Here is a 15,729-nt window from a genome sequence, read left to right as displayed (position 1 = left end):
CTTCAAAGAGGAGGAACAGCTCAGAGCTGCTGGGCATTGAGGACCCATGTCTGCTTCACAGCCCCATTTTGCCTCTCTCTTCTCTGACTGTGCTCCCAGCAATGGCAATGGGTTCTGAGAGGTCTTAATAACACATGGTGCTTGCTCGCAAGCCTCTCCCAGGGACAGGAAGCACCACATCTACAGCATGCCCCCCACCTGATGACTTGAAATGCAAAAGCCTACAGCGAACCCCATGGCGAAAAGGTGCCGTGATAGTATTAAAGTAAACGTACATTCACAATGGTCAGAAAGGAGATCAGCCTTCCTTTGAGAGGAGTTCAGTACTCAGAGAAGAGTAGGGTAGGATTTTGCACATGGTAGATGGTTAATATGCATCCTTTAGTCACAAAGCCTGGGGGAGAAGATGCCGAAGTTAATATTTATATTTGGCATCCAAGCCTCTGCATAACTAACAGCATTGAGGCCGGGTGTTTGGTTTGAGGGTCAGCTCCGTTTAAACAGCGAGGCCAGGTGCAGACACACATGCTGGACCTTTGAACTCTGTGTTGCAATCCAGATGTTCTGCAGAGGTGATGAACTTGGGTCACTGATGGTGGGAGAGTGTGTAGCGCTCTTCTAGCATCTTCCACGGGGAGCCCTGGACCATAGACTTGGCCCTAAGCCCATGTGCCTTGCCAGAGTCAAGAAACAGTAGCAGATGCAGTTGTTGCTAGGGATAAGAGATCATCCACTGGGGAGTTGAGATAGCCGGGACAGGGGGTGGGTAGCACGAGGGAGGTCACAGAATTGACCTCGCTTAGCCTCTGCCCATGTCTGAATTACTTGGAGATGTTCTGCAACGGGAAAAATCTTAGGCTTTTAATGACAGCCCTGACAAACATGATCCGTATGACCAAACTGGTCGCAAAAGCAACTGCTATCATGTCTTCAAGGAGGATCTGTCAAATTGCACGTTTCGCACGGGGTTTTCCTAGTCCCACACTTTGCCTTGAAAAACGTGCACAGAGTGAGGGGTTTGAACTTTCTGAATTTAATGCAAAGCCCATATGTTGTTTGGGTTTTGTTTGTGTTGTTTGTTTGTTTGTTTTTATGGCTGCAAAATATGTTATATAAAAAAGAACCATATAGCAATAAAACGGTAATGTAAACACAAACCCTCCAAAGCACGCAACATATTTCTAATGAAAGGAAACAACCACCTTCACTGTATCTACAAAAAAAAGAAAGAAAGAAAGAAAGAAAGAAAGAAAGAAAGAAAGAAAGAAAGAAAGAAAGAAAAACGATGAAGAGGGGCCGTTTCGTTCACAGATTGTGGAATCCTACTGTTTACTGCTCTCCAAATGAGTATTTTTGAGGCATGACTTAAAACGGGGAATCTTCCAAACAAAGCGGCTCCTGGCATCGCGCAAAGAATGCTGCTGTTGGTTGGCAGCCAGGCAACTTGAATTCTGGTCTTGACTGCTGACCCCTGCTTCCTGGCTCCCAACCCCAGCACTCCAGTCAGGGTGCTCTTGTCAAGGGTACCAGCGACCTTCTCGTTGCTGAATCCAAAGGGCATTTTGCAGTCCACTTCTGCCCTGACCTCTCTTCAGCAGATGACACGATTGCCCGCTCTTTCCTCATTGAAATCCTCTTGCTCTGTGCCTACCGTGACACCACCCCGTCCTGGTTATTCTCTGGCTTTTCCCTATGCTCCTCAGACACTCTCTAGGCTGTTCTTCTTCACCAGTGGCGACAAGCAGCTGCTGGGGGCTGAGGTCACATGAGGTTTTGTGGGCATTTTCTTATCAACTCTTCACAGCAGCCCCGGGAGCCAGGACTTCCTGGCTCCCTTTCACGGCCAGAATTTGTCCTCTGTTCCTCATCTCCAACTGCTTCCAACATATCTCCATTTGCCTGTGCCACAGTCACCTAGTAGGGGTAGTGGTGGTGGATGACTTCTCAGCTGCGAATCCTTTCCTGATGATCGGCTGAAGCCCATGATTGCTTAAGGAGTGGACACATGACCCAGACAAGGGAGATTTCTGGGAATGTCTAGGAAAAGTTTTCTCTCTCTTAAATAGACACATGAAGAATGGTTTCTTTTCTCCTTCTAGATACTGCTGTGCCTTGTAATATTAGAGTCATGACAACCGTCTGTAACCATGAGAAATAGGTCAAATCCAACAAAAGAAGAATGGCACCTGGGTCCTTCATGACCAGCCGATTGAATCTTATCTGGGACAGGGGCTTCCAACTATGTTATAAATAATACATTTCTTTATTGCTTGTATAGGTTTTTGTTTTGTTTTGTTATTGTTACTTGCAGCCAAAAGCTTCCTAAGTGATACACCAAATTCATCGTATCTGTAGCTCAACTCAGTATCTCCTCCTCCAAATAGCCTCCCCTCCTATAACTCTAGCTCTATTAATATCACCATGGTTGACTCATTAAACCATGTCAGCACCCTGGGCATCATCCTTGACTCCTCCCTGTACCTCACCCCCAGAGTCCAATCATGAATTAAGTCCAGGAGATTTGCAGGCAGCTGAGGGCCATGGTGGGGTTGAGCTCTGTCACCTGTCCTCCACCTGCAGAGCCCAGCTCAGGCAGTGCTGGGAGCCCAGCTGTTGCGGCTCCCCAGGAGCTGCGCCATGCCGGCCAACAGCCTGGATCACGCACGTGGAACCGAGGTGCTTTGGGCTGCCATGGCCAGGCTGTGCCCCAGCGCCATGGTGGCCGTCCCCACCGAGACACTGTATAGCCTGACCTGCTTGGCCAGCTGGGTGCCGTGTACTGCCTCCAGGGCCGCAGCCAGGCCAAGCTGCCAGCCCTCTGCATGAGCCACATGGCTGATATCTTCAGGGACTGCCATGTGAGAGTACCCAAGGGGCTCCTGAAAGACTTACTACCAGGACGAGTGACCCTGGTGTTAGAACGCTCCCAGGAGCTCAGTAAAGACCTGAACCACTTTATTCCTCTTATAGGCATCTGGATTCCTGACCATTCCTTCATGCAGGATTTGGCTCAGGTGTTTGGGACACTATTTTCTCTCACCAGTGCCAACCTCAGCTCTCAGGCCAGTTCTCAGAATGTCTTTGAATTCTGGTACCTCTGGCCTCAATTGTCCCAGGTCGTTGATGGGGGACCAATTGAGGATGGCCAAAGCCCTGAGTATTGCCTGGGCTCAACTATGGTTGACTTGTCTGTATCTGGCATCATTCATCCTACAACAGAAGTAGGGACTGCTGTCCTCACAGGGATCCTGCTTGTGAATCCGGTAGAAGGGAGGACCCAAGGACTGATGCTGGCCACTATGTGTCTGTCCACTGGTGACCAGCAAGGGTTCATTTACAGAGGCCATTGGGGCTACAACATCACTAGTCTGACTCTTTAAGGCAAGGTGTCTTTCTGAACACTGTAGACCAGGCCCCAAGCTGGGGTTTAGTCTCACCCCTGGTGGGGGAGGTCTTATGTATTATCTATAATTTCATGTATCAGCCAAAAGCTGACTAGAGACTTTGAGAACACTCCTAGGATGGCCCTATTCTTTTTTTTTTTTTTTAAGATTTATTTATTAGAGAGAGAGAGTGTGTGTGTGTGCATGGGTCGGGGGGAGGGGCAGAGGGAGAGGGAGAAGCAGATTCCTCATTGAGCAGGGAGCCTGATGTGGGGCTCTATCCCAGGACCCTGGGATCATGACCTGAGCTGAAGGTAGACGCTTAACTGACCAGATGCCCTGGTCTTGTTCTAATTAGTTTCTTTTTAAAAAATAGTTTTGGGAAATAATTTAAAGAACAGATTTGGAGTCTAGTCAGAGCCTCTTCTCTGATGGGTAGTGGCATTTAAGGTCCAAATCAGCTAGAGCACCAGCTGGTGCTGTTTAAAAGTCTCCAGTGACCGACAGCACGTGTTTGTGCACCTGAAGCTGGAACCAGGTTTGGATAAAGATTGTTGAGCTCAGGCCCAATACTATTTCCTCTGACTGGGTAGGCTGGTGGTGTAGTATGCTTTAATGCCTAGAGGAGAGAGTTATCAGTTTGGACTAATGGTGGGAAGTGAGCTCAGTTGGAAGGGGTGGGAGTAGGGAGGTCCAAATTTTAAAATATTGGGAGGCATCTGGGTGGCTCAGTCCATTAAGCATCCAACTCTTGGTTTTGGCTCAGGTCATGATCTTGGGGTCGTGAGATCAAGCTCTCCACACTTAGCTCGGAGTCTGCTTAAGATTGTTTGTCTCCCTCCTTCTCCCTCTGCCCCTCCCTTGCTTGTGTGCTCTCTCTCAAAAAAAAAAAAAAAATTGGAGGGGTGCCTGGGTGGCTCAGTTGTTAAGCGTCTGCTTTCAGCTCAGGTCAGGATCCCAGGGTCCTGGGACTGAGCTCCGCATCGGGCTCCCTGCTCATCAGGAAGCCTGCTTCTCCCTCTCCCACTCCCCTTGCTTGTGTTCCCTCTCTCACTGTTTCTCTCTCTCTCTCTGTCAAATAAATAAATAAAATCTTTAAAAAAAAATTGGAAAACAAATCTCTATTATTTTTCTCAAAAAAAAAAAAAAGGCCAGGAGACCCTGCTGCTGAAGATCTCTTATTCTTTCTTTCCATTAACCCCCTCCTTGTTCTTTTCAGTTCTTTGCCATTTTTACTGTCCTTCTGCACCCTTTCTCATTTTGAGAGGTCACCACTGTCTATATTGCTCCCAAAGAGATTTTAAAAACTCAGTACTAATCCTCCAACTTCCTTGATTACACTGTGTCGATAGCCTACACTTATCTTCCACATAAACTCTGGCCAATGCGCATGGTGTGTAAGCTGCATCAAGACAGGGCTTACCTCTTTGGATTGTCACCTCCACTGCTCCACATCATCCTAGTTTCAACACACTGATTTCCTTGTGGTCCATGAGCCACTGCCCCTTAGTGTCACTGCATGTGCGGTTCCCTGGACCTGGGATGCCCTCCCTGATGCTGCCCTGAACAATCCTGGCTGGCTAGCATGTTCTCATGCACCTTGGTTTCCCTCTCCTACAACATAGCTGGTGTACATTTCAGGCATGCCAGGCATATCTTTCCTTATTTTCATCTCTCCCCTCTTGATTTGTATTTTGAACCCCATCCCAAGTCAATCTCCATCAGTGTGGTGCTTCCCCACTCTCCAGTGGTGAATCTAAGTCCTAGATTCTCTAGTGTTGTGGTGCTAAGGGAGGTGTCTGCTTGGTCTTGGGGCATCTGTTCATCACAGTTTGCCATTAAGACATCCCTGGTTTTCTCTTCATGGCCCCTTCAAGTTCAGGCGTCATGTAGGCAATGCTCACTGCATGCTGGGTCTCTAGAATCTCTGCAAGGCGGCCTTGGCTTGGATACTATGTACTTGGATACTCTGCATGGATACTACCACCACTGCGCCTGCTCTGAGGTCTTGCCGCCTTCCCGGGGCCCCCTTTGTGGACAGACCCTCCTGCTCCCTGGTCCTCAGCTCTCTCCCCCTAATTAACTCCTTGTCTTCCCTCCCTCCCCCAGCACCTGTGAAGAGTTTTCTTGTCTGGAAAAAGCACTCCCCTCCACTTCCTTCTTTGGGACATTTGTTTATCCCCCTACCTGCCCTGGGTTGCCCCAGGGGAACTTTGATAGTTTAGAATTATGGAATTTGAGAGGCAGAGACTGACAGTCCTCCTTTTTTCCTTCTATTCTGTCAAATTTCTTCCTTAAGACAGAGAGCACAAGCCCAATAAACTGCTTGGGAAAGAAGGAAGATACCGGGAGACGAGAGAACACTGATGATTACAATCACCTGGCCACCACGGTCCTCACCACCCTGGAAATGATCTACATGTGTACCCGTTTCATCCAGACAGTGTGCTCCAGAGGCCAAGGCCTGCCGTGTCCTTTATCCTGGTGTCGTCAGCCTCTGGTATTGGGCCCATAGTGGGTGCCTTGTAAAATAGCCATCGAAGCTAAAAATGGAAGAGGGGAGTGGACTTGAGAGTCAAGGACACCTGAAAGAATCCTGTCAGCTGCCTGCCTTGTTATGTGGCCCCAGGGCAAGTTACTTCACTTCTCTGTCCATGGGCAGTAGCAAGAGGGAGGAGAGGGCATAAAGAGGGGGTGGGGGACCCCGCTTCTCAAAGGTCTTTGACTTCTACATTCCCCTTCTCCTAGCCTTCCCAGATTCTGGCTCCATGTTACTTTTTCCCCTCACCCACAAATTCATTTTGTGCATACATAGATTTTTGCTCTTGCTCTTTCAGGTTGGGTCCCTTCCCTTCCTCCAGTAAATGACTTTCAGGATTCTTGAGTTCCAGGGATTCCGTTTGTGATGAAATACAAAGAACCTGGAATTCTGGGTCCACCATGCCCTGGCTCTGGGGATGTTGGACAAATGTCTGAGTGTCAGGTTCCTCACCTGGACCACGGGAATGATGATAACTAACTCAACTAGATCCTTCGGGACAAAGGCTTGGGAGCCCAGGCTGCCTGGACTTGAATCCTAGCCCTGCCACTTTACAAATGTGCAGTTCAGTGCAAGTGACTCTACTTTGTCTTACTTTCCTTAGTCATAAAAGGCACACCATCACAGAACCCACCTCACGGGGTTATCGTTAGCATTCATTTCATGAAAACACCTAATGCTTTCAGACCACACCTGAGTAAACACTCCATATTGGTTGGCTATCCAATCCCATGAGTGGCCTCCCTTTAGCAACTCACAAACTCATGACATGTGTACTATTTGTGTGCTTGGGCTACTGTGACAAAATACCACAGACTGGGTGACTTACACAACAGAAATGTATTGTCTCTCATCGTGGAGCCTGGGCATCCGAGATGACGGTGTCAGCAGGGTTGGTTTCTCCTGGGGCCTCTCCCTGACTTGCAGCAGCCTCCTTGTCACTGAGTCCTCACATGGTCTTTTCTCTGTGCACACACATCCCTCATGCCTCCTCCTGTTTTATAAGGAAACCAGTCACATTGGACTTGTTCCCACTGTAAGGGCCTCACTTTAACTTAATCACTGCTCTCAAGGCCCTATCTCCAAATGCAGTCACTTTCTGAGATGCTGGCGGTTAGGGCTTACTATATGAATTTGAGGAAGAACACAATTCAGTCCATGACAATGTATAAACAGACCCCAACATTAGATGTTCCTGTGGGTGAGCCTCTTCCTTAATCTAATTCTTAAGGAATCCCAGGATGTTTGTGTCCCATGGATTCTGTTTGTTGTCTATAAGCGAGAACCTGCCATCAGAAAAGCAGGTTTTGAAGCTCAGGTTTCAAACCTGCTCGTGGGTCTATGACCTTAGGCAAGTCATATGCCCTGCCTGAGCCTCAGCACTCACATCTTCATCCTAAGGAGAAGGACGACAGTAACTCTCACCAAGGGGGCAGTGAGGATCAAGGGCAACCATGTGTATGAAAACCCTCTGTAATCTCCATGTCCCCAGGGGTTTTGCCCCCGAACTAAAAGGACATAAGTAGATGAATCTTGATTGTCTTGACTCTCCTTCCTACCCTCAAAATTCTGTGACTCTGATTCTGAAGGTGGAAAGTATCGAGGTATCAAGGACAAGCTACGAGGGAAACAATTTCGGGATCCAAAACATCAACAGATATTGTTGAATCAATGAAGGAAATCACATCATCATGGGGAACCCCCGCTCTGCATATTCCTAAGGCCCCAAATGGAGCTGCGCCAAAGTGCATCATTCATTCCCTGGGCTCTGGCACACATGTCTTATCTGTTTCCGCAAGAACTCATTGTAACATGGGCCCACGAACTAGGTGTAACGGGGCCAGCAAACCTCTCTGTCTTTAACAGGACCCTGGGATCTTTTGTCAGAAAGGACCACTTGAACTTCCATGTCTGTTCACCTTCCCCAGGCACCCTCCAAAACTGGCTGTTTCTTTGTCAATGAAAGCTGTGCTTCACAAGCAGCATAGTGAAGAGAGAAATTAAGAAGTGGAGCTGGGGGGCACCTGGGTGGCTGAGTCAGTTAAGTGTCTGACTCTTGGTTTCGGCTCAGGTCACGATCTCACCATCTTGGGATCCAGCTCCGAGTCGGGCTCTGTGCTCAGCGCAGGGTCTGCTTCAGATTCTTTCTCCCTCTCACTCCCACTTTCTCTCTCAAACGAATAAATAAAATCCTAAAAAAAAAAAAAAAAAAAGAGGTAGAGCTGGGAAATCAGATGCTGAGTTTGAACTCAAACCCTGTCCCTGACTCCAGGCAAATCACTTCTCTGACTCAGATTCTTCCTCTGTTAAGGAGGGCAATAATAATAGTTCTTACCTCACTGGGTCATTTGGAGTTTCAACGGGGTAATAGATGTACAAGTGCTTCATTCATTTCACAAATAATTTCTGAGTTCCTACTATGTGGAGGAACATTTTCTACACTGTTCTAGGCACCAGGGATGCAGAAACAAAGCAAAGCTATTGTCCTGATAGATAGAAATTAAATTCTAGTGTGAGAGTCAGGCAAAAACAAATAATACATTGTGTAATACCAGAGCATAATGATGATGGAAAGAAAAATAAAGCAGAATTAAGGGGAAAACTGACCAGGGGTTATGTTGTGGATGATATCTCAAGTCAGGGAGGTCCTCTCTGAAGAGGGGACATTTAGGAGACATCTGGACAATGAGAAAGATGGAGCCATGGCAGGATGTGGGGGAGAACAGATAGAAAGGCCCTAAGAGGTGGTTGGGCTCGGCAGGAAGGCACAAAAGGTCAGTGTGCGTGGAGCTGGGTTGGAAGTGGATGAAGTCAGTAAGCCTTGAAGGCCAGGGTCAAGACTCTGAATTTTAATTTAAGTGTCAGGGGAAGTCATTAGAGGATTTTGAGCAGTGGACTGCCTTTGTCCTGGATGTCCCTCTGACCACTGTTTGGAGAAGATACTTTAAAGAGTCATGGTTATCACAAAGCTGATGGACACATACTTCCTGCTCTCCACCTCCTGGGCACATGGTGGGCTGCACGTCCTGTCGCTGAGTGGGGCCATGAGCTAGGACAGTGAACAGAAGTCAGGAGTGTCACTTACAGGCCAAGCCATTAATTGGTTGCCAGTGCAAGTCTCTCCAGAACTCCTTACCCCGTGTCTCGGTGACCAGCAGAACTCAAGGTGAACACTGGTCCCTCCGCCTGGGTTCTAGAAGGAGGATATATGGCACGGAGCTACAACTGGCTTGCAGTGGGCATGCCACTTCTGGGCATAACCTAGCATATCCAGACAGGTGCAGGGAGCAAGAGGAGAGGTAGGGAGGCCATGTAGGGGGCTGAAAGGTGATCCTAGCTTGCAGCGGAGTGATAGCAATAGACAATGAGAAGCGGTCAGATTCAGGATGTGTATTGAAGGTCAAGTGCAAAACATTTGCTAATGGGCTGGATGTAGTATATAGGGTTAAGAGAGGAGTCGAGGATGATTCTAAGAATCAGGGTCTGACTAACTGGGTGAATTACTAAGGAAAACACTCGGGAAAGCACAGGATTACCCACAGTGCTAGGCACGCAGCTGAACTACAAAATGCTAGCTCTTGTGGTTCATGTTATTACTGGCACAGGCAGTATGGAATGTAGAGGCGTGAGGAAGTTTCCATTCTAGAAGGACAGAAGGATCAAAAAGTCAGGTTTACTAAAGTAATTTATATATAATAAAACTCTTTTGGTGCATACGTCCGAGTTTTGACAAGGGCATTTTGTCTTGTAATCACCACCACAATCAAGATGTAAACTACTTCCTTCTTCTCCCCAAATTCCCTTTTGCTGCTCCTCTGTTTGGTCAAACCCTTCCTCCACCCCAACCCCAGGCAACCACTGATCTGTTGCCCATCCCTATAGTTTTGCCTTTTCCAGAATGTCATATAAATAGAATCACACAGTATGTTACCTTTTGAGACCAGCCTCTGTCACTTAGGATAATGTATTTGAGATTCATCTGTGTTGCATATGCTGGGAGTTTGTTCCTTTTTCTTGCTGAGTAGTATTCCATGGTAGGGATGGTCCACTCTTTGTTTCTCATTCACCAGCTGAAGGGCATTTGGGTTGCTTCCAGATTTTGGTGATATGAATAAAGCTTCTATAAATATCTGAGTACAGGTTTTTGTGTGAACATATGTCTTTATTTCTTTTAGTAACTTTCTAGAAGTGGGATTGCTGGCTCATATGGTAAATGCATGTTTAACTTTATAAGAAACTGCCAAACCGTTTTCCCAAAGGAACTGTACCATATTGTACTCCCACTGGCATTGTGCAGGTCACCGAACTTCCTCCCCAGCACTGGGGATTGTCAGGATTTTTTTTGATTTAAGCCATTCTAATGTTCAGTGGTATCTAGTTGTGCTTTTAATTTGCATTTTCCTAATGAATAATGATGCTGTCTTTTCATGTGTTTATTAGCCATTCACATATCCTTCTCAGCACAATGTCCATTCAGATCTTTTGCTCATGTTTTCATTAGATTGCTTATCTTTTAGTATGTAGTAAGTTCTATATATATTTTGGATATGATTCCTTTATCAGATATGTGCTTTGCAAATATTTTCTCCCAGTCTTTGACTTCTCTTTTCATTTTCTTAACAGTGTCTTTCTAAAAGAGCAGTTTTTAATTTTGATAAAGTCCAAAGTTATCAGCTCTTTCTTCTATGGATTTTTTTTTTTTTTTTTTTGTATCACGTCTAAGAAATCTTTGTCTATCCAGGGGCACAAAGGTTTTCTTCTGGAAGTTTTATAGTTATAGGTTTTACACTCAGGTCTATGATCTATTTGGAATTAATTTTTATAAAGGGCATGAGGTCTAACCCAGGACAATTTTGACTGGTGATATTTCCTACTGTGCCAGAAGCAGATCAATAAAACTTCATAGCTCTGATAAGCACGTGCACAGGTGACATGGGCTGCTTGCAAAATCTGGTTAAGGTTCAAACACAGATGGTCAGGGAAGCTCCACCTCTCTCTAACTCCAGGCTGCTTCTCTGGACGTTAATCCTATCCTCAGTATTGCTCTGCAGATGTCCCCAGTGATACCAGCACAAGCCCGAGTCTTTCTGTAAAGTGAGCTAGGTTCTCCCCAGTTCCTAAAACACTCCCTATAGTGAGTTACTTTGAGAAAAAATGTTTTCTCCTAAACTACTAAAGGAACATTCAGTGCAAAGTAGCACATTAAATCTTAGCAATCAGGGTCAGAATCTTAACCTTCTTAGTTTCTGTCCTGCTTGGGTGGCTTTTTAGTCACCAAATCATACTGTTTTCTTCTTCCTCTTCTCCTTAGTAACACTCCCACTGAAAGTTTCGTTAAAATCATTTAGATTTTGGTATGCTTAAAATGTCAAGAATAAAATTGGTGAGGAGAAAAGGTTAGAAAGTCAACATATGGACACCTGGCTGGCTCAGTCAGTGAGCGTGCCGTTCTTGATCCCAGGGGTTGTGAGTCTGAGCCCCACACTGGGTGTAGAGATTACTTAAAAAAAAAAAAAAAGTCAACATAGAATTGTCATCTTGTGATGTGGCCAATTGAGAACATTTTAAGAAAGACAACTAATGTCTACTATTGCCTTTATTAAAAAAGGCATTTATTTATTACATCAAGAATGATGAAGCAGAAAAAGCAAGAGTATTTGAAGGGGTCTGGCACTATTTCTATACTATTTTTATACTATTTCTATATATATATGTCTTTAACTCAAGATATGAATATCAAATTCTTTTTTACATTGGTCTAGTGCACGAATCTGATGCTCTTACTCAACTATGAGTCAGAACATCTTGAAAGCCAAAAAGTTAATAAATCTAGAAATCTGGGGAAAAAAAAGGGAGGTGAGGGGGCATTAAATTATCCAACCTTCCAAGAAATGAAAAAAGTTGGAAGGACATGATCTCATTATAAAAAAATACTCCTTCCCAAGAATCAATTGTTGGTAATTTACTTGGATGTAGGAAAGTATTCATACATTTACCATTAGTTTTCTCATTTCCTCTCACTGCAGACCAGTGAAAACCTCACACCGAATTGCAGTTTGGGACTCAGACCAGAACGTGAAACATAGATGATGGAGTGGCTTAAACCATGAAGTATTTGGAGAAAGGCTTGTTTTCTGTCACTTGTTTATAATAGCTTTACGGGGTATTCCTAGGGTTCAAAGTCCTTCTCTTAGTGAGTATGTAGGTTTTCTGTCTATGAATAGCACTTGCAAATTTAAAGGCAGGACACAGCAGAGTTGATAACATTCCAGACCCTTCTTTGGAGGGGATCAGTAATTTTTGCTTCTTTCTTGACCAAACGAAGGGAAGCCCGCTAGAGCTGCCCTCCTCCTCTATCAGGCCAATCTAAAGGTCCTTCACTACCTCCCCCTCCAGGGGTCTGCTTTCTCTCAGCATCTCACTTATTAAGGCAGACCACAAACAGTCTCAGGTAGACAAATATTCTTGGTAAACCCAACAGTGGCTTCCATGGCACTCAGGATAAGGACCCCACTCCTTCAATGCATGCTTACAAGGCACTCTTCAGTGCACTTACATAGAATAGTGGGAAGGGAAAAAAAAAAACATAAAGAGAAAAAAATCCTTGCTGTTACGGAACTTATATTCTGCTGGGCAAAGATCTGCTAATCAAGATAAGTAAACTAACTACATGGTATGTAGATGGTGATAAGTGCTAAGGAGAAGAAAGTGGTCAAGAGGGGGAAAAGTAAAGTAGTTAAGGGGGACAGAAGCAGTTAAGGTATCAGGTTATGGGTTGATGTGTGATATGTTTAGATAGGGCGCCCAGGAAAAATCTCACTGAGAATGTGACATTTGAATAAAGACCTGAAGGAAGTGAGGCAGCTAAGAATGTGGTTATCTAGGGAAAGAGCATTCCAGGTAAACAGAAGAGCAGGTGCAAAGGCCCTGAGGTGGGAGCATGCATGTTCCAGGAACAGCAAAAGAATCCAGTGTGACTGAAGTAGAGTGAATGATGGGAAGGGAGGCAGAATGTGGTCTTTTACTCTGTCTTGTGTATCTGTGGAATCATTTACTTCAGACACTTATTGGGGAGTGCTTCTAACCAGCATCTACTCTAAAGACCATGGATTTCAAATAATTTTTAAAGCAGTAGAACACTTCCTTCAAATGAAACTTGAAATGGAAGTTCAAAATAGGAAAAAGAAAAGCAGGGGAGGGGCTGTCTGTCAAAATCGCACTCCTCCCTACACCCCACAGTGGTTCAAGGCAACACCATGGAGGAAGATTTGTTTCCCACACAGCTCAGGTGCAAACCACAACTCTAGAATGATAGTCTGATATTCAGCCTAGAGCCAAGATATTTTATAGCACACTGCTCCAGAAGTAGTCTTGTCTGGCTCCTATACCAGAAAGTCTACCAAGGAGACTTTCAGTAGATATTTACCTCCAACAAGGGAATGAAATTAGAGCCTCTACAGTTACAACCACATGGTGATGTGTGGGTTTGATATGTTCCTAGAAATTTGTTCTCTATTCTGGAACTTCTTTTTTCTTAAAAACATTTTTTAAAACTTTTTTTTAAAAAGGTGAAACAGGTCAAAGAAGAAAAAAAATGCACTCAAAAAGTTTGTCTCTTAGGGATAACTATATTACTGTGTATTTGCAATGGGATTCCACATACGTGAGCAAATAAAAAGGAACTACTGATAATAGGCAACAAGGTGGAGGAATATCACAAATACTAAGTTGAGCAGACACACGAATGCATACCATATGACCCATGTATATGACATGCAAACAGGCAAAGCTTATCTTTGGTGACAGAAGTTGGAATAGAGGTTACCTGTGGGGAGGGGAGTTACTGGGAGGATGAAAATTTCTGTATCTTGATCGGGATGGTGGATACAAAGGTGTAGTAGACATCCATAAAAATTCATGGTGTTGAAAAATGATTTGTGCATTTTTTTCCGTGTTCATAATTAAGTCAGTCTCCTTTCCACTATCTGTTGCTCCCAGCTACCCAGTTCCCCTACCCAGAGGCCACTCCTCCAGGGATTTCTTAATGCCCCTTTTCTTTCAGTACCTTCATACCAGGGGTGGAGTCCTGGGAGGAAGCCAGGCAGACAGCAGAGGCCAAGGCTCTGGGCACTGGGCCATGGCTTGTGTGCATGGCCCTTGGCTTTCTCTGGCCCCTTTGCCCCTCTGCCTCCCTCCTTTTCCTCCTTTTCTCCCTCCCTTCCTTAGAAGACAAGGGGGGAAGCCAGGGAGGTTCGGGAGGTTGCTGACCCTTGCTAAATAATGCTGTCCCTCCTGGCTCTCCAGGGTGTGCCTGCCTGCAAAGGACAGCATGTGCTGATCAAGCTTATCATTGACACATTCATTCCCTCCCTCTTTTATTCTCTCCCTTCTGTTCCCAGTTCCCTGGAATGATCCTAGGACTTCCTGCTCCTTGGGCATTCAGTCTCAGGGAGCTTCCCTGGTCTCATGCCTTGGTATGTTTCCTTTCCAAGGGGCAGTCCTGGTAACCCACTCTGTGGTTGCATATAAACATATCTCAGTAGATGCTGCGGGCCTGTCTTATCTCCCCTCCACACCCCTATCCCCACCTCCCAACTTCTAGCATCATTCTTTGACCAATTCCCTACCCCCACCCAGAGCTTCCGCCCAGACAAGCCTTTTATCTAATCATCTAGGGTCCTGACTCCCTGAGGGCAAAGGGGCCTGAGTCACGTTCAAGACAATTTGGCAAGCATTCTTGAAGCTGGGCAGTTCCTCGCCTTCAAGAATCTTCTAAAGCGGGGGAAACGGTGCTCAACCCAGACCCAGTTACAAGAGTCTTAACCCAATACTTTGTATTGGTCCTTCCTCAGTGCCAGGCACTGACTTGCGTGCTTTTCGTACATTACATCTCTGAATCTTCCGAACAACCCTAGGAGGAGGGTTGTTAGCCTCACCTTGCAGATGAAGGAGCTGAGGCACAAGGTTAGACTGCTGGCACGTGGCCGCCAGGATTTTGAACAGCAACTTCCCTAGGGAAACGCCCTATTTAGGCCCTGGCCGGGGAGGGTGGGGGTCTCAAGCGGGAGTTGGCGTCCCCGAGTGTCGAGTGTCGAGTGTCGGGCTTTGGGGAACCTTTAGTTGTGCCACACCCTTTCAGCACAGTTCTCTCCTGCGTCAGGGGCCTGGGAGGGGGCTTAGGACTGGAGTATCTGCAGGAGGCCGGGACTTTAGAAGAGGTAGATACAAAGCTCCGCGTGGCAGAGGAGCAGAAGACAGCAGGGGAACCCGGCCCAAAAGAAAGAGGCCCTCCCGTCTCCCGGGGCACTACAAGCCTCGAGGCGTTGCAAGCGGCGCGGCAGTTGCAAGCCCCAGTGGCGCGCGCAAACTGCGCGGAACTACTACCCCGGGGCGGCTTCGGGGCCCGGGTCCCCGCGACAGCCCCTTAGGGCGGGCGCGTGGGGTCCGGGGCCCATCGCCCCTTCCCGGGCGCGGCCACGTGCACCCCGCCGGGCTCGCACGCTCCGCCGCGCCGGGCCGCCGGGCCACCGGCAGGCACGCGCGCCCGCAGCGCGCACACACTCCCGGGCACGCACACCGACGGCCCGGCCCACGTCCGCCACGCCCCGCCCTCCCCCGCGCCCCGCCCCCGCCCTCGCGGCGCCGGCCGCCGTCCTCCCATTGGCCACACGGCGCGTGACGCGCGGCGCCCGGCCCCGCCCCTCGTCAGTCACTCGGCGGAGGCGGCGCTGGCGGGGACTAGTCTCGTCCGGAGACTGGCAGCAGCGGCGGCGGCGGCGGCCGGAGCTCGAGCCCCAGCGGCTGAGG

The 15,729-nt window shown here is 47.0% G+C and overlaps 1 protein-coding gene across 1 annotated transcript; it reads left to right on the top strand.

Moving 5' to 3' along the window:
- The first annotated feature begins 2,421 nt into the window (after positions 1-2,421).
- LOC113916053 (yrdC domain-containing protein, mitochondrial-like) lies at positions 2,422-3,380 on the top strand. The gene is given in 3 exon segments (XM_035727169.1): positions 2,422-2,493; positions 2,581-2,761; positions 2,764-3,380. Coding segments are annotated over 3 exon segments (870 nt in total).
- The last annotated feature ends 12,349 nt before the right edge of the window (positions 3,381-15,729 follow it).

The sequence above is a fragment of the Zalophus californianus genome, chromosome 1, assembly GCF_009762305.2.
Source record: "Zalophus californianus isolate mZalCal1 chromosome 1, mZalCal1.pri.v2, whole genome shotgun sequence".
Lineage (NCBI taxonomy): Eukaryota > Metazoa > Chordata > Mammalia > Carnivora > Otariidae > Zalophus > Zalophus californianus.
The sequence above is the reverse complement of the archived record's forward strand: the minus strand, read 5'-3'. Positions and strand labels throughout refer to the sequence as shown.